Here is an 18,070-nt window from a genome sequence, read left to right on the forward strand (position 1 = left end):
GTCTGTCAGTTGTGTTATCTAGATTTCGAATCCATTTTGCTTTGTTTGTTTTGTTGTAATTAAGATTGACAGAAGCAAAAACCATAGCTGGTTCCATTCTTTGACTTTTGAGTTTCCATGTTATTGAAATGGTTAAAGAGAGGTTCCCAAAACATTTTAGTTTACTTTCAAATGTGTCTTAAAGTGCACACTGTAAGTCTGCTTTGAATGCCATTGTCCACTCAGATGGCACGGCAGAATATTATTGCAAACTTCAATCTCATCACCAGAGCCTTCAGATCTCACAGCTGCACATGACCCAAAGCTCTTCTCATCCATAGCCATGCTTATTAGAGAAGAGCACTGGGGTTAAGAATGTGCAAACTTCTGACTGTCCTTTCAAATCCTACTTCACCTTGAATGTCCATCGTATTGTTAAAACTTTTTACTGCTTCAGTGTCCTTTTCAGGTGCTGGTTCAATGTTCAAAGGATGGATAGTGCTATCTACCAAATCACTTTCCAGTGGATAAGTACTAGGGACACCAATAACGTGCATTTATGCAATGGATGGCGTTACCCACCTTTTGAACAGATGGCGATTTCACTAACCATACTTCCTTGAAACGACATGGCTTTTACATAAATCTCATTTCTTATTATCACTATTTCCTTGGTACACTCATTGCTTTGCGAAGTGTAGCACAGTTTGTTTGAACTCTTTGCATGGTGATGCGACTGAGTTCTGCTTCCTCTTGTCCTTTTCTAACTGTTGCTTGATAATCCAGTTGTAACATTTCCGAATCTAATGGAATGGCATTTACACCGGAGGACAGGAGCTTTTCATGAAGCGTGTCTGTCAGTTTGGACAAGCCATCCAAGTCAGCTAGTTCATGTAAAAGGAAATGAACTAAATTTAATGTGGACACCTTAGCCCTTCTCAAACAACAGGGCTGAATTATGGAGTTTTGCTGTACTGTTGCAGAGTGATATAATAGTGAAAGTCTCTTGAAGCCAGACAACATTGAGACCTGCACCAAGGGCATGTCTTGACTGTTCATAGCCTCCTATTTTTCCTTGTAGTACTTACGGCCAGGTGCAGTCATCTTGGTTTCATATGTACTAAAGGGGTGGTCATTGTAAGTGGTGGGGGGAGAGGCCCTGTGAGGGTAAAATTTTGACAGGTGACAAGGCCTTGAAACAGCGACACTCGACTACATGAAATGAATGAGTTAAATGTAGCACCACCAGAGAAACACCCTACTCCTCAAAATGTCAAATGACTGTACAGTGGAAGCTCTAGCTCCTAATGGACACTCTCGTAAGCGGAAAGCTCTACTTACAGCCACCCTCTCAAAATGCCGTTTTTCTCAGCTCCCATACAAACTCCGTATTTTTACATTCCCGTAAGCAGCCAGCCCCAGTTACGGAAAACTTTTTCGCTTCCCGAGGGTGTCCACTCACGAGAGCTTCCTCTGTATTTGAAATTCAGACTAGAGACATACGAACCCCTCCCTCAGAGGGCCTCAGGGGAGGGAACAAGAAAAATTTTGTCACCCCTGAGCTCTAAAGAGATTTCAAAATGTTGAAACCAAGATTGTCGTTCCCTAAAACCAAAACAGGAGTAGAAAGTAAATTTGTGTGTTTCAAGGAAATACACATACCCACCCCATGGGGGAACACTGGAAATTTCTGGGGTGGGGGGGGGGGGGGGAGGGTGGTATTGAAAGCTAAAATTTGTAGTGGAAAGTGAACAGCTAAACTGGAATTTCCAGAAGGGGTGGGGAAAGGAACAAACCCATATAAACTCCCAATGGCCGGGGGAGTGTGGCAATTTTCTAGATCTACACATCATATTAAAAGTTAATCGTTTACATTGTACCTACTTTTGGCATCCTCAATTGAGTACGACATACCAGATCCCATTTGCCTACAAAAAAATTAAAATTATTATTGTCGTAAGTCTTTGCTTTTCTGGTAGGGTGTGTACGTTGTGGTTCAATTTTATCTTTGGTTTAAAATTTTATTTCCCTTTGTTTTAAACTCACTACCATACATTACCATACCCTTAAACAAAGGGAAATAAACTTTAAACCAAGGATAAAATTGAACCACAACACGTACATCGCTTTTAAAGCGTGTATAAACGTAAGCTTATGTTTTCAAATTAATTTCATCAGGCTGTTTCATCATTGTCCACCGTGATGTTGGTCAAACGTGACAAAGAAAACACGATTTTTTTTCTTACAAAAGAGTGAGTTAAACTTACATGGCCGTAAAAAATTTACCAGCTTGTTGATGAACTAAATCCAAAACGGAGTCAAGATCGTTCATTTTCAGATCGGCAGCCGCCATGTTATTCCTCTGCCGTTTTTTTTTTTACGAGAATCCGCTGTTCAGGATTAGAAAAGAAATGAATCTGAGATGGGGAGGGGACGGGGAGGGCGTGAGTATAAATTGTAAATTCCAGTTATTTTCTTTCCCTGAAATACATATCAAGTCTAAAATGTCTTAAAAGTTCAATGGTTAACGCATTCTAAGTATCTTGGTAGTCAGATTTCTTCATTTCCTTTTACTATTAAGATTTAGAATTAAAACTAATATGTGTAACCTTACCCTCCCCTCCCTTGGAATAATTTGATTACAATCATGGCGCCCTGTGGTGGTGCCAAGCAATTTCCGTCTTTGTTTGTGTTTTGAAAGTTTCGAGTAAGGTTTATAAATTTCCTTCCATCAACATGGATTTTTCGCCAGTAGCCATTAAAGAAGCAAATACTCACATTCAAGGATTAATGAAACGCATTCACGAGCTTGAGGAACAAGTGAAAGAATTATCGGGGGCTCTGAAGAAGCAAAACGAAGCACACGCCGAGAATTTAAAGGTCCTTCCTCTTCGAATGCATCAAACTTTGAGACAGAAAGATGAAGAAATAACAGAACTGAAAGAAAAACTCAAATCATCTGAGAGTGAAATCAAGAGGCTTGTCCAAGAAGCGAGCGAAAAGGAGCAACTGTTTCAATACTTAAAGAATCGCTCAAGAGTTCTGGACGAAATTTTGAAACATCGAGACGCCTTCGAGAGTGTTTTAACATGTCTAAGTATCTTAGAAGATTCTGACTATTGTACCACGCCTAATGAAGGAAAGGTTTCCCTAAATGGCGCCCCCAGAGAAACTGATTTGTTGGACAGCGAGGATGAAGACATAAATGGCAATACAAATTCACCAGTCAAAAGAGCTGACAGTGGATATGAACCAGGAGCTAGTACTAGCTCGTCGTCGCTTGATATAGGAAATGGTGGAGCAAATGGAAAAGGTGCGTTTAAACAGGAAAATCCATTTGGTGATGTGTTTCTACCGCAAGGAGAAGAGCCACCGCCTTGTTTTGTCTAAACTAGGAGTACGAACTAAGAAGAAATTAACGTAAATGAAAGACTGGCATGGTCAGATAGGCCAATATATTATTATCAAATATGTTTTAAAATTTAAGCATGTTTGTCATATGACTCTAAATTCAATTTTTTTACAAAGAAAAGCCCAGGAGATACCCCTATAAAGGATGTAAAAACCACGATTGTCATAAAACAAATTTAACAAAGGAGTCTAGGCAAATAATAGTGTCAAAACAAAGAAAACTGTCACAGATATTTTTTTACTCAGATAATAACCCAAAATGTTTGTATTGGTACTGCCTACTAGGATGCTAATACAACAGGTGATCACTGCTAGGGTTATAACTACTGATAAGTCAATTAGGTCATCTTAACTACCAGTGAAAAAAAAATTGTCAGTGGCACCTAGGGGGCGGGAGGAATGGGGGGTTGAAAATGAATTTCAGCTATGCCCTTTAAAACACAAGCACCCCTACCTTAGGAAGTTCACCCCACCCCTTCCCCCCATCCTAGGGCATTATTTATAGAGATTGGCATGATATTCAAAGATGATAGTTGCCCTGTAGGGTTGCATCATTGCAGAGGCAGAAGATCAGTTTACTTGTCTTGTATATCAAAAGGGCTTGGAAATGCCCAGTTCTTGGTTCCATTGGGATCCACCCTTTGACCAGGGTAGTTTTCTGAGGGGGAGACTCTAAGGTTCTCTCCCAAAATACCTTTAACACTAATATCATTATTTATTATAATTGGATGAGGCTGAGTAGTTTCTGATAAATTATGAAGTTTGAGGAGGGTGTTATCTGCAGAGGTTGAAAATCCCAAACTCAAACAGGGCATCTATATTTGACACAATGCGTATGACACTAATAGGGTATACTAGAACACTAACCATAGCTTAGTTATTGACAATATATTGTCCTAATCGAAGGATAGGGTGCAATGTTTTTTTTTAATAGGTCCAAATGTGGAGACCTGAGTGACACATACCCAGCCAAAATCAACCTGAATACCGATCCCTGGAGAGGGGCATGGGGCACACTTTTTTTCTCTCTTCTCCAAATCATTCCCTATTTTCTCAGTTTGAAAATGGTGCAACCTCGTCCCCAGGGCGAAAAGCGCCCTGGGGACAAGGTTGAAAATGGTGGTTCTTTCATATTAAATACAAGGGAGTGTCAGTAGGGCTTTCAACAAGTTGCTCAGCAATGTTTTGGCAACTTCTGGCATTTCGAGCAACTTTTTGCATTCGGATTAATTTCTCTAGTTTTCTAGCAATTTCTGAGATAATGAAAAAGCCTTAGTGCTTAAATTGGCAAAAGAACCCAAGTAAAACCATCCTTGAGTTTCAGTGGGGGATTATTTTCCAGTCCAATGTAACCCTACTCCTATTGTAAGGTATTTGAACTATAATTCAAGCAGTTTTAACAGAAATATTTGAAATGGCACATAAACTGGCTGCCACAAAATAAGTAATTGTCGTCATGCTATGTACTTATCTTTTTGCACAACCATCATGGGGAATTTATATGTCCAAAAACCCAAAAGTGCCTGTTGAAAAAACTCAGGGCAAACTGAATGTGTGCTTCCAAAAAAATCCATACCTCCCCCACAGAAGGTATTTTTCCTTAGACCCCCCCCCCCCCCCACCTCTCTGGAAATTCCAGTCAAGCTTCATACATTTACTTAAATTTTTGGACCTTTGAGAACCCCCAACCCCAAGGAATTTCCAATCCCTTCCGTTGGGGGAGCATGGGTATTTTATATGAGAAACCTCTTGACATTGCTTTTTACTGAAATAATAAATATTAAATAAATAATAAAAAAGAAATTATTATTACTATTATATATCTTTAGATTCCAGATGAAAGCTCCAAAATTTATTTTATCTCAGTTTATTTTTTTTTAAAGTGATTAATTTATTATTATTATTATTATCATTATTATTATTATTATTATTATTATTATTGTTATTATTTGCAATATAGCCATCACTTTCAATTTAGGGTGTTATTACTTTTGACTGGGGATCTTCTTTGAAAATCCCAATAGAGCTTCCTAAGATCTCCCACCTTTGTAAACCAATGAATTGTAACTAGTGGACATATATGTATCGTGATGGGCGAAATAAAATCAGACCCATCAACCCTTAAAGTAAGCGCATGTAAAAATGACGGGCCTCGTGAATAAGGTCTGTTTTGCTCATGAGAACCTCTGAAAAACCTGACTGTGTTCGGAGAAATCAAGGAGGCTAAAAATGGGCAAACGAGTGGGCGAACTTAAGAGCAGCGCGTGGGATCACGTGGTTATCGGCGTGTATCAGGGACGTTTCGCAAGAGAGAAATAAAAAATGTCCCTCGCGGCGTAGCCTGAGTATCAGGCGTTCGTGGAAGAAAGGGGGAAAGACGAAAGCGAAAAAGGGAGAGAGCTTCCTTCAGCTCTCGCTTCCCCTCCCCTCTCCCCCATCTAAAATCTCCTCTCCCCTAGCCCCTTAGGAAGGCCTGATACTCAGGCTACTCGCGGCGAGGCGCCAGGAGAGAAGGTTGCGTTGCTAGGACGCTGGTAACAAGCAAACGAGTGGGCGCGTCTTTGAATCACGTGGTCATTGGCGCCTGTCAAAAGTTTATTTCAATTCAAAACATCCGGTCTCCTGGCTTCCTCTTTATCTGCTTACAGTACAAATACTAAAACGGAAGTTGTGAAAAATTGCAACCTCTAAAGTCGCTTTCTTTTAACATCGTATAAAACTAGAACGTAGTTGAAAATGAGTTGGTCTTTCTTGAAAAATGAAAATGGCAACAGCTTCGGTTCTTCTTCACGCGAATCCTTTGTTTGATTGAAGTTCCCTTACTTCACACAACGCCGAATGTTTTTTTTTCTTTTCTAAACTGCCTTTGAAATGGAAACCTTATTGCCTCATCCACGTCACGGCAATGCGAAATTTCGGGTCGTTTTAGTAAGCCGAGCAAACGAATACGAGAATTCTTGCAGAAAAGAACAGAGATTATGGAAACGTGTTCTGAAACATGTAACGCTACGGTAACTCCACCCGCCGATAATACTACAAGGGTCACTGCGTAAAAAATTATATCACTCAAAGTGCAAATTTATGTTTCAAGTACTGCTGTTTCGTTTTGAAAGAAGCGCAACAGGAAACCCGCCTTCGTACGACACGGACAGCTGACAGCTTTTTACACTTGACATTACTTGGGAGTGTTGGGTCAGAAACGCAAAAGTTCTTTACTGACCAAAAATCGATTATTTTGTTATCCCAGAACCAGATATAACAGGCCACCTCGCTCGCATAACTTGATAATCATAACAAAAACACGAAATTAAAACTCAAAATCGATGCTTTTGTCTTGTTGCGGCGTTACCTGGTGGCAACATCTGCGCTGTGATACGACTTAGCAGAAGCGATCCAAATCTGCTGTCTTTCTGTTCTAAAACTTCACTCCTTTTTGGAATATTCAAGGTAAGATTAGATTCCTTATGGCTAAAAAGTAATTTCAAAGGGTGTTCAGCCTTTTTTATGGTTAGGTAAGTGATCAAAATACTTTTAATGTCACAGAGATTAATGCACTCGAAATATTTTGTAATTTACCTCTTCAACTTCGGTGATGGTGTAGCAAGTCGATTAGCTTAAAATGAAAGCACATGTATTTCTTGGCCAAGTTAAGGCAGTCTTATCGCACTTTTACGTTTGTACATGGTTTAGGGCCCCAAATAAAACCACAATGACAAACCAGTGAGAAAAAGTTAGTGTCAGCAACTAATTGCACGGTTTGGGCGTCACTGTCATCTACTCATTCAATGAGTGTTAGGTTTTAGAATAATTTGTCCTCGATATATAGCACGGTTTGAATACTGCTGCTACGGAGTTCACTTTCGTTTCAGTGAGGGTTAATACTGCAAGTAGAACGCAATGCGTGACACAGGTCCGGGAGTTTTATCGTGACCTGCGATGAGTGCCATAAAAGAGTTGTCGGACCGCGTGCGATTCAACGAAGGCACAATATACATTTTGCACATTAACATTTTAAAAATTCTCCCTTTACTGTTAAACTTTTATATAAAATACTCAAAAGGGACATCATTTTTGTAATAAAATAAATTAAACTCAGCATAATGTTGTTTTACAGCCGTGAAAATGAGTCAAGGTGAAAAACAAATCTTTTATATTTCGACTTTTTAGTTCTCTGCTCTGAATCATTTCAAAGAATATGGTAATTAGTCTTCCATAATGGCTACTGACAATTGCAAGTAACTCTGCCCTCTCAACAAAGTCAGAGTCCGTAGAATCGAATATGGCTGAAGAAAAAACAATTTAAAACAGGTCGTCATGTAGTAAAATAAAGAACTAAAAACAAGAAATTAAACAAAGAAACCTTGAGAACGCGTGCCGTGCTCTCTGTGAAGTCTTTACAGACAGAAATTTGTCGTAAATTTTTCGTAAATTTTACATTTAAAACTTTATGAAAAACTGGTTTAATAAATAGCTGGGGAGGCTTTGACAACGAAAAACGGCGAAAATTTTTACGATTGTGTGCAGGTGCCAATTTTGATAATTTATGTTTGGCACAATGAATTATCCCCCTGTGTGAATTAATGAAGTTTGCTATTTTCCCCTTTGTCCTTTTTTGTTTTGACAAAACATCCAGTGTATCATAATTGGGTTTAGAGATAAAGCAATAAATTATCAATGGCGTCGCTTTTGTTTTTGCTAGACACACTGCACTTTGTTGAGTCCGGTTCTAGCCTGCGTGGCAGGCGCTAGGAAATCAGGCGCTAGGAAATAAATGGCGCAAGAAAAAACGCGCGCGAGGGAGACACGCGAGGTCCCCGAAACTAGTCTGGTCCGCGAAACAGTTGCGAGGGTTTTAAATTATTTGAGTTATGAATTCGTGGCCAAGATGTAAATTTTTTTTTTTCGTACCGGCTTTCGTCATTAATAACTTGAATTCGATTAGTTGCCACACGTTTATCGCCTGCAATAATAAGTTTCCTCTCCTCCTAAGGAACCCATGGGCGACAGCCAGGGCGTGGTGAAGTTGGATTGGAACTTTGAAGGATGGAGGGACAAAACAAAGGCCATAAAAGAGGAGATCAAGCGACAAAGCGAAGCCAATGAGTTGTTCTTCGTCAAAAATGCCAAAAAGATCAATCTGGCCGATCTCCAAGAGAGCACTGGTAATATTTACACGTTTGGAATCATGGGAATGAGTGGGTCTGCTGTGGTCAGTCTTCTGCGTCACGTGATCATGGAATACCGAGAGAAAGACAGCGGTCCTTTCTACCTCAAGTTTGCCGCTGATAAGAAATTCAAAGTTGAGCTTATGCCGACGCCACTTTTACCCGGAAATGGACTGATAAAAGTTGTCGGGCGATTAAAATACTATGATTATCCAGAAATGTGCACTTTGTTGTCCAAAAGCGGGGTGACAAGCAAAGGCCTTGGAGATATGTGCTACAAATTGAACACAAGTGGCATGAAATCAGCGCTTTTCAACGCTGTAAGCCCCATGAACGAACTGCACTTTATGCTACTTTTCGAAATCGCGAGGAGGTTGGTACGAGGTGCAGATTGGAAGCCAATCTCGACTGATCCGCCGCTAGATCTGCTTCCGGTCGGCGTAATCATCGGGCGCATAATTGAGATGTTGCGCCTGGAAAAAGACGCGGCACTAAGCTATGAAAGATTGTTTGGAGCACAACAGGAGCTAAACTGGTTTACAGAACCCAATATCATCCTGAAGCGGAAGAAGATGCAAGCCATCAATAGTTTGTATTTCGAAAAGTTTGTGAGGGGGCAGGCTGATGAGGTACCCTTCATTCGAAGATTTCTGGAGGAAAACAAAAATGGATACATTATAAAAACTTTACAGGGCTATCTTGACGAGTTAGAGGAAGTATTTGGCAAAATGTGATTAATATAATATTGTAAGGGTTTTTGACCAAACGTGAGATCAAGATGGCTGTATAATAGCTATTTGTAGGGTAAATCGGGCAACAAAAACGTGCAACTTGTGTTGCACCACTACAGCAAAACCGCAGGGTCCAGAGGAGATGTGTTTGTCGTTAGAACATCAAAACCCGTCAAAAACCTCTGAAAAAATGGGTTATTTTGATCGCGTTACAGTTTCGTTACACATTCTATAGACCGCAAACCAAGAGACTGAGGGCTCGCAAGATCGGCTTACAGCATAAAATACGGAAAGGGTAGCCTGCAGTGCAGGCGTTTTCTTTGAGCGCGCAATTTGCTCGCGAAAGTGCCATGAGAGAGGAGGAGATGGGGCAAGTCAAAGGGAGCGGGGAGGGGGCGGGGAGAGAGAAGAGAAGTATTTTTTTCTTCCCTCCCCCTCCCCCCTTTCCTTCTTTCGCCCTCGCACCTACCGTAAGGGTTACAAAGGGTTACTACATGTATTTCTACTCTCCCCAATCTTCCACTGTCATAAAATCAAAGATGGCGGCTACAACAATATTACGAACACGAACAAGGTTTTGCCCACCCAAAACACGCCTGCACTGCAGGCTAGCTTTGTGGCATAGTCTGTGAGAACTCACTGAACTCACCATTCATTTTTATCTTTGTTCGTACGTTTTTAAAATACCGGGAAAATATTATGGCGAGGCTGATGAGCACTCTCTTTTGACTAAGTCAGACAGCGGGAAGCTTGAAAGCACCGTAATGCGGCTTGTGGCAGACAGAGAAAAATAGTTGTCAAATTAGTTGGCCAATATAAGAGAGTTGATTTGAGCGCGGAAAGACATGCATGTTGTGGAAAGAAAATGAAAGCTGTAGGTGGATTTAACAGAAGTCTGAACCCGACAAGTTCCAGTAAGGGAGATAAAAAAAACCCCGCCTCATTCACGGTTCATTCTACGAGAACTATTCTGTTTTCGACACTTAAATACGGTGTGATTTTACTTTTAAACTCTATAAGGCATTTTTTAACTGCAGTAGAGAAAAAATTGGCAGACACAGTGAGACTTCTTTTTGTCTATATTCACACATCACTAAACCAAATTATCTTCAGCGATACTAGCTGTAAACCTAAATGTTAATCTGGAACCCGGCGTTCTCAACGAACTCATAGGTGAACCACTTTCTACTATACTGAACACTCCTTTATTGATATCTTTGCCATTTACAGCATTTTACTTTTAAACTCTAATAATGCACTACAATGGCAATTTTTAACAATGGTATTATAAGTGTATTTTCTCTGAGATTGAAAGTAAACTGCTCAAAGTGTCGAAGATAGAAGAAGACAGAACTCAGTCACATGCGCAAGGTAGATGCTACATCCCCCTTCCGCTTTACATGGCTTTCTCAATTACACATACTGCACGTATCTCCACTAAATAAAAAAGGCTAGTGCTTAAGTTTGTCATAAGTGTTCTAAAATTAGAGGAGGTCACTGAAAATCTTGTTTTGAATTTGTTTCCCTTGATCAGTTAAATCCAGTTCATCTTTCTTGATCACTCTTTTGTTTTTGCTTTTCAGCGTCTTCATCCTTAGAAAACAAGACAAATATACTTCAGACAAGTTTCACAGGCACCGCTGAAAGTTACTATTGACGAACCTAAATTGATGAAAAACTATACTAACAAAAATAATACATTTATTTTAAAACTTAGCTAAACAAGTTGAAGTACACTTTTAGTTTTAAGATTTTCTTGCTCATCATATTTGAATAAAAAATAACATCACTCATTGTCCTCATATTTTCGGAACAGCCCACGCGCGTGCAAATTAGGCCGTATACTCGAAACAAAGAGTACAAAATTATTGAAGTAACAATTGTTCAAACCATGTTTTGATCATGAAGCCTACCTGATTGAATGGTTGCTCGCTATGTTCGACTGGTTGTTTTCCTCTATTCAAGTACGGCCACTGTATGTTGATTTCCTTTGGATTCCCGGGTTCGTGATTATGTCCGTTCAAGCCGTCATTTATCCTCGAAGACGAAACGTTTTTGGTTCTCTTCAACAGAAAGAAACACAGAGTTTGGAGAGCACATATTATTACTGTTATTACTGTGCATACAACGACTAAGATAACCGGGCCTTGAAAGCACTCCATACTTCTTCGAGTAACTAAGTGTCTTCTCACAGTATCTGTTGCACTGGCTGCTGTTTAATCCAAAATGAGCTCAAATGAGACGTTTGCAGTGTAAGTAGTGTGACCTCGATTTCCTGCACATTGTGTTGGGCTTCCCCAGCCGCAAAGTGTGTACTGTTACGTTCAGTCCCGGGGGGGAGGGGGGGAGGCGCTTGGGTATTTTTTGGGTGGGTATGTGCCACCCGGGACTCCAAATTGGCAACCTGTTCGGAAAAATATTTCCCCTAAAATTGAAACCCCGTTCTAGGATTCGCCCTAAAACTGATACCCCGTTCTGGGAATGGGCCAATTGTTTATACTCCGTTCTAGAAAGTTTGTAAATTGAAATAGCCCTGTTTTTCAAAAAAGATATTTCTTTATTTGTTCGCTTCTTCATAATCATCCGGAGTACTGGAGCTCTCGTGCGTTCGAAATATTATACCCCGTTCTAGAAAACGCCTCTGAAATGGATACCCCGTTCTAAATCAGGAGCTTCAAAATGACGACCCCGTTGGGCGGCACATACCCTATAGGTAATGTATGGGAGTACCTCCCCCCCCGGGCTGCAGAATCCGCACGCCGATAATTCCAGTATCCTAGTTAAGTGGCATGTCATATCTTGAGAGATGTTTAAAAAGGCTCATAAGAAAAGTGGCTTAGTATAAATAGGTTGTTTATTTAGTCGAAGTCAGGACTTTAATAGCATGAGTGAAAGCGAAGAACCGAAAGGCCACTGAAGCGCGATCGTCACGCGCCGGGTTGGAATTACAGTTCGTTGCATCTCTCTTACTCAGACACGGTGAATGAAAATCACAAACGTTTATATTGAGCCTTCCTTAATGTTTATTTGATAGGTATTGATATTGTTGTAACATGCTCAAGAAACATTGAAGTCAAAGGAGGTCCGGTTTTTCTGTTTTGGAAGAAAGACTGGGTTTTCAATGGCTGTAGTCGACCATTCAGGGGCACCCAACGAGAATATAGGTCAAAACCACTTAAACATAGTATTGTTGAACGTATTTTAGTATTTAAACGGTAGATATAGGCATATTTTTATCCCCTAAAAATTTTTCATCTGTTCGGATTTCCTAGCTGAAAGTCTAGTGATCCGAAAATTATAGGGATCAAAACTTACCTTTTCGAAAATTTCAGCCACAAAAAAAGGCTCCCGAAAATTCTAGGTGACCTTTTAAGGGTAAACATCCGTTAAAAATGGTCAATTAAAGTAGTTTTTAGACGTTCGAAAATCCTAGCAGAGGCATGCAAGCAAAAGATTTTACAACAATTGTTCCGAAAATTCTAGATCTCAAATCGTCTTCCGAACAGATATTTTCCGAAAATTGTCGTTGGGTGCCCCTGACCATTGCATGACAGCTAGACCAGCATTTGTGTATGGTTATTTTTGATGGCATGTTTATTTACCCAGACTTTGTTGTCTTAAAAGCGTCTACGACTTAATGAAACTCTGTGCAGAATACGATTACTGAATATCTCCTGCAATCTCTGTTTTGTTTTGCGTCTGCAAGCGATTTTAGTAGCAGATAATTCACGCAATTTGTATTTTTGTCCGCATTAAGTTTCGACTTTCGATTTTTTTTGTCTGGTTTAGCTCTTAAAATCATTGCACTTTTTATTACAATGCTTTGAATATCTTCAACTTTTTTGTCAGGTTCGGTTTCCCCCTGGCAATGTCAGAAATTCGCTTGACTTTGTAAACTGCAATTATTTTCTTTTTTTTTGAATTTCTCTGAACATTTCCGCCAGCGCAATCATTGGATATGTCACAAAAAAAAAAAAAAAATTTAAAAAAATTACCTGTGCAAGCAAAGTGCCTTTATTACAAAGCAGTATTCAAGCTCATTCAAGAAACTGTGAATAAATTATTTATCTTTAAAAATTCTAAGCTTATGCAAACAACGTTGTACTATGAAAAATTAGCTTAAGTACAAGAACAATTCTAGTAGAGTGTGTACATGAGATTTGTGTTAGAAGATTTTGAATGGAAAAATATCCTTGGTTATCTCGAGGTAAGTGACCAAGTGTTCTTCATAACAAATATATGTAACTATATTTTTTCCATAGTCAAAAAATGTCTTTTACGGAAGTTAAAATTTCAAACAAGAAAGGAGTTACATTATGGCCACTCACAAAAAATGTTCTGACTGTTTGAATTATATGAAAGCGTCTTGAAACTCGCACCTGAGATACGTCCTTTGCGTTTCACTTAAAGAATCAGGGACATGCATGGGACAGAATTTCAACATAATCCCAACTGAAATAGGGGAATCTCTTAATGATGCATGAAGCAGTTTCCAGCCGTTTCCAAGTGATTTTGAGGGGGTCTTCGTTTTCTACACACCGGGGTTATTGTGTAGAAAACGAAGACCCTGGTCGAAATTTTGTATAATTGAAGATATTGTTGTTTCTTACACATCTAAGGTCGAGATACCCGTTTCTAGATATTTATAAGAGATTTTGAGGGGGGTCTTCGTTTTTGAGGGTCTTAATGGGGTTAACCGATAGGCGTAAAACGGACAAAAATTTAGTCGATAGCCGTAAAAATTAAAAAATTTTAACCGTTAGCCGTAAATGGGGTAAAAAAGAGTTAACCGTAAAAGAAATTGTTTCCTAGATTTGTTAATTTTAAGGAAGGTGCTAAACTCTCTTATGGTTGCATTATTTATTTCCCGGCCACTTTGACTCCGCACGCACGTTAGGCCAAGCGCCTTTAAGTTGTGACCTAGACCTAGACTCCATTTCCGCCGCTCTCTCGGGGAACTAATTTCTTCCATTGCGAAAATCACGCTTCTTGCTGGAGATTAAAATTTGCGATTTTCAGGAGGTCGTAGTGAAACAACACCCAGAGATGTCACTTAACATTTGTTGTTAAATTTCTTGCTTGCCTGCCTCCTCCGATCTCCTAGGATTTTTGAACCCCCCAGAAGTGTATAATTGCCCATTTTTAACGTATTTTTACCCTAAAAAGGTCACCTAGAATTTTCGGGAGCCTTCAGTTTCTGGCTGAAACTTTCGAAAAGGTAAGTTTTGATCCCTATAATTTTCAGTTTCGGATCACTAGACTTTCAGCTAGGAAATCCGAACAGACGAAAAATTTTTAGGGGATAAAAATATGCCTATATCTACCGTTTAAATGCTAAAATACGTTCAACAAAGCTATGTTTAAGTGGTTTTGAACTATATTCTCGTTGGGGGCCCCTGATAAAAACATCATTAAAACACTACAGAACTAGCTTTGAGCCTAATAAAAAATCACTATCTTAGAAGCGCTGGAAGCGTTTCTTACGTATATTTATAAAGACAACAATAGTGGGTCGGAATGATAATGAAAACACTTGGAATAACTATAAATAAAGTTAAGATAAGAGTATAATTGACGTTAGTGTTTCCTGCATTGGTGTTAGACTCATACATCAGCCTACTTTCTTTTATAGCCTCGCTTCCTTATAAAGAATGATGCTCATTAAGCATTCCTATCAACATGATGAGAGTAACAATCAACTTAAAATTGATGCCGGCTTTGCTTGCTTTGTTGGGGTTAAATTCATACAGTTGAATCATTGTTCCATTGACTTGGTTTTCCTGTTGGGTGCAGTTTGCGTTTTCTACGACTGTGACATTATACCGAGCACGAGTCGTAACTGTGAAGTTCTTGTCTTTGACGTCTTCCAGTGAAACTGTGTTATCAAAGCCGTACAGTATGATTACATTCTCTGGGTTTGTCTTGTAGATCACAGTCGTGTTTAGTTCAAATAGATTCTTTTCTATTCCGTCTTTAAGGGTCCGAGGTATTGAGGAGTTTCCCAGACATAAGTGTCCATTCGAATCTAGTAAACTCACTCTTTCAGATGATAATCTCACCGCTCTTTTCTTGGGAATTGACACATATCTTTCACGGAGTGGAAACTCTTCATAGTAGACGGGGCTCTACTAAGTGCATATGTCGTTACAAGATAGCCAGCTGCGGCTTTAGTGAAGAGTTTTGCTTGTGACTTGATTACCGGAGTACGGAACGTGATCGGTTTTATTGGTGTAGTTTTGGTGATTTTAGGTGTTGAAGACGAACGAATCCGGCGAACTGAACTTCTTCTGCGGCTGCTTCGACTGGTTCGACTGGCTCGACTGGCTCGCCTCCCTCGACTACCACCACGACTTCTCCCTCCTCCACTGCGTCTCCGGGCCGCATCAACATCATGTAGCATTAACAGAGCAATAACTAAGACTGTGAGGACAGCCACATTCAGAGGCTTCATACTTTATGTAGGACCTACCGGAGCCGTGATCAACAGGCAACCGTGAAACTCTCTGTATTAGAGGAAGTTAGGTGAAACAAAAGTAAAGCGCGAGACGATTTCCAAGCACCCGCGGAAATGAACTCAGTCAGGATTTCAACTATGCTTTATATCTATATGCTGCTGGTTGGATTACTAGAATAAACACAACATTCCGATCCGGAAGCTCCTTTTACGTCATGACACCAAAACGTCTCTTCCTTTTTCAGTTCAAGTTATTCTCTGTTATTTTGCAATCGATTTCCGGAAAATTACTGCGGTCTCCACTTTATGTGGAGGAAAGTAGGGCCAACCGGCATTTGACTTTCATGTGGAAATAAAAAGCAGGAGGAGGGCGAGCTAGGCAGGGTGCACGTGGTCAAAAACGTTTTTTGTGAAGAGTCTCGGAGGAAAAAAATGCAATTGCAGTTGATAGTCTTATATTTCCAGTAATAACTAACAAAAAATTCAGTCACGTAGGGCTGGAAAAAATTCTAGTCCAGACCTGAATCATCAAACCCCCACCTCCTCAACAACTAAAAAAATTCAATCACGTCAACCTCGTTCCCAGGGTTGCAATCACGTAGGGCTGGAAAAAATTCTTTTCCAGACCCAGGAGCCGATTAATCGGCTCCTGCCAGATCGACCTCATCACCAAACCCCTACCTCCCCAAAAGTGGTTGATCCCATAGCCAGTCACGATATCAGAAAAATGTGTTACTTTGCGGTGATCCTTTAATTGTATCCTTTAGGGACGGACAAGAGCCATTATGGCTCTTCGGACGGACCATTAGAAATAATCGGAGATAAGTCCGCTTGTCTGTAGAATTTTTTTTTTAGGTATCACCACTTGCAGGATTTCTTATTTAGACAAGTATCCCTTGAAGGAATTTTTTTTTGGGAATTATCACCCCAATTTCAATGGTCCGTCCCTTATTGATCATGATCCAGAGGTACAGAATGCTACTCAAGTAGCATATCTCGTCTGGTCTTCGAATTTTCCTTTTTTTCAGTTCGTTTTGAACCCATTGCAGTTTGAATAGCGAGAGGCATGAGATTGTTTGAATCTTGCTAAAAAAATCATCGTCTGCAATATTGATTTGGGGATGGCAGCAGGAAGTTATTCTTACGCCATCACACGTTTTAATGGCAAACCGGCGCGAATTTGCACCACGTGGCCAAGTTTTCCCTTGTCATTTACTGTTCATTGTTTCAACACAAATTAGTTGTTTCACGCAATTTTTTATCCATAAGAATTGTTTTGAGCTGTTTTTATCCGCTCATTTTCTATTTTGAAAAATTCTCAACTTGAATCTGACGTTTTCCGTTTGCCGTATACTGACGTGATGCTCAAACTCTGTGTCGTAGTGATTTGAAAAGACCGTTTGACATCTCTGCCACGTGACGAGTTGACTTCGCCTTTATCACCAGAGAACTGGTTTAACTTGTTTAAACGTTCTCTCAAAAGCGTCTCAGGTTGACGTTTAAGCTCTGACCCTTTGACCGGATTTTTTTTATCCAAAGAAAGAAAAAGATATTCGTCACTTTAATTATCCCAACAACAAAAAAATTATTAGTAGACTTGAAATAGCTAATGCACATTTAAAGGAACATTTAGAGGGTCTGAGTGGGGGGTCCACTTGTCGGTTGTCGGTAAATCTTAGTTAATAAAAATGCATGTTTATTATTATTAATATTTGCTATGTATTTCACTCACTTTCAAGACTTTGATCCCTATAAAACGTGTAAAACTTGTAAAACTTGTAAAACTGCATCATTTGATTGACCTTTTAAAAACTTCATTAACTCTGGTTTGTTTATGTAACATGATACCGTTCATTTCACCTTTGTTTGCCAATATTACGATATATAGTGCCTGGATAGTACCGATAAAATCACCAAAGCTTTTATTGCAACGCTGTGGCTATACCAGGGGCGTAGCCAGGATTTTTTCAGAGGTGCACAATTCTCCAATTCGCTTCACACCCACCCCCCACTCTCCATCTTTTTACGTGGTCATTATGTGGTTTATATTTTCAAGGTCCTGGGAAACAAGATGAAGAGGTTTGCATTTTCTCTTATTGTCTGTCTTGAAAGCTTAAAATAATTCTACCTGAGGTAAATACAGTTGACGTGTAGTGTCTTCAACGAGTATAATAATCCTCGATTATATTTTGCTTTTGCAAAGCCTGAGGATAGACTTGCTACAAGTCGACCTCTTGGCGAGCGGTCTAAGCCTGAGGATTAAATCATCGAATATTAATAAATTCTTCTTGTTCTTGTTAAGGTCTCGAGGGTCGTCTTACCACAACCTG

General features: G+C 39.7%; 3 protein-coding genes and 1 pseudogene across 3 annotated transcripts; 2 read left to right on the forward strand and 2 right to left on the reverse strand.

Annotated features, from left to right (window-relative positions):
* Nucleotides 1-530: 530 nt before the first annotated feature.
* LOC140921688 (uncharacterized) lies at nt 531-2,347 on the reverse strand. The gene is made up of 3 exons (XM_073371698.1): nt 2,247-2,347; nt 1,864-1,907; nt 531-863 (listed from the first exon to the last, which is right to left on the reverse strand). The coding sequence occupies exons 1-3, from the start codon at nt 2,330-2,332 to the stop codon at nt 643-645; spliced, it is 351 nt and encodes a 116-aa protein (XP_073227799.1). The 5' UTR covers nt 2,333-2,347; the 3' UTR covers nt 531-642.
* A 255-nt stretch (nt 2,348-2,602) lies between these two features.
* On the forward strand, nt 2,603-4,253 carry LOC140954098 (vimentin-type intermediate filament-associated coiled-coil protein-like). The gene has a single exon (XM_073403500.1). It carries the CDS (start codon nt 2,716-2,718, stop codon nt 3,367-3,369), a length of 654 nt encoding a protein of 217 aa, XP_073259601.1. The 5' UTR covers nt 2,603-2,715; the 3' UTR covers nt 3,370-4,253.
* Nucleotides 4,254-8,383: 4,130 nt separating this feature from the next.
* Nucleotides 8,384-9,329, forward strand: LOC140921309 (uncharacterized). The gene has a single exon (XM_073371302.1). It carries the CDS (start codon nt 8,387-8,389, stop codon nt 9,287-9,289), a length of 903 nt encoding a protein of 300 aa, XP_073227403.1. The 5' UTR covers nt 8,384-8,386; the 3' UTR covers nt 9,290-9,329.
* A 5,081-nt stretch (nt 9,330-14,410) lies between these two features.
* Nucleotides 14,411-15,862, reverse strand: LOC140921401 (uncharacterized; annotated as a pseudogene).
* Between the last annotated feature and the right edge of the window lie 2,208 nt (nt 15,863-18,070).

Source organism: Porites lutea, chromosome 12 (genome assembly GCF_958299795.1).
Source record: "Porites lutea chromosome 12, jaPorLute2.1, whole genome shotgun sequence".
Lineage (NCBI taxonomy): Eukaryota > Metazoa > Cnidaria > Anthozoa > Scleractinia > Poritidae > Porites > Porites lutea.

Bases quoted from the DNA above. Each gene is read 5' to 3' on its own strand.
- LOC140921688 (XM_073371698.1), bottom strand. From the start codon at position 2,332: ATGGCGGCTGCCGATCTGAAAATGAACGATCTTGACTCCGTTTTGGAT. The intron at 1,908-2,246 runs GTAAGTTTAACT...ATTTTTTTGTAG, and splicing joins GGTAAATTTTTTACGGCCAT to GCAAATGGGATCTGGTATGT. The intron at 864-1,863 runs GTAGGTACAATG...TACATGAACTAG, and splicing joins CTCAATTGAGGATGCCAAAA to CTGACTTGGATGGCTTGTCC.
- LOC140954098 (XM_073403500.1), top strand. From the start codon at position 2,716: ATGGATTTTTCGCCAGTAGCCATTAAAGAAGCAAATACTCACATTCAA.
- LOC140921309 (XM_073371302.1), top strand. From the start codon at position 8,387: ATGGGCGACAGCCAGGGCGTGGTGAAGTTGGATTGGAACTTTGAAGGA.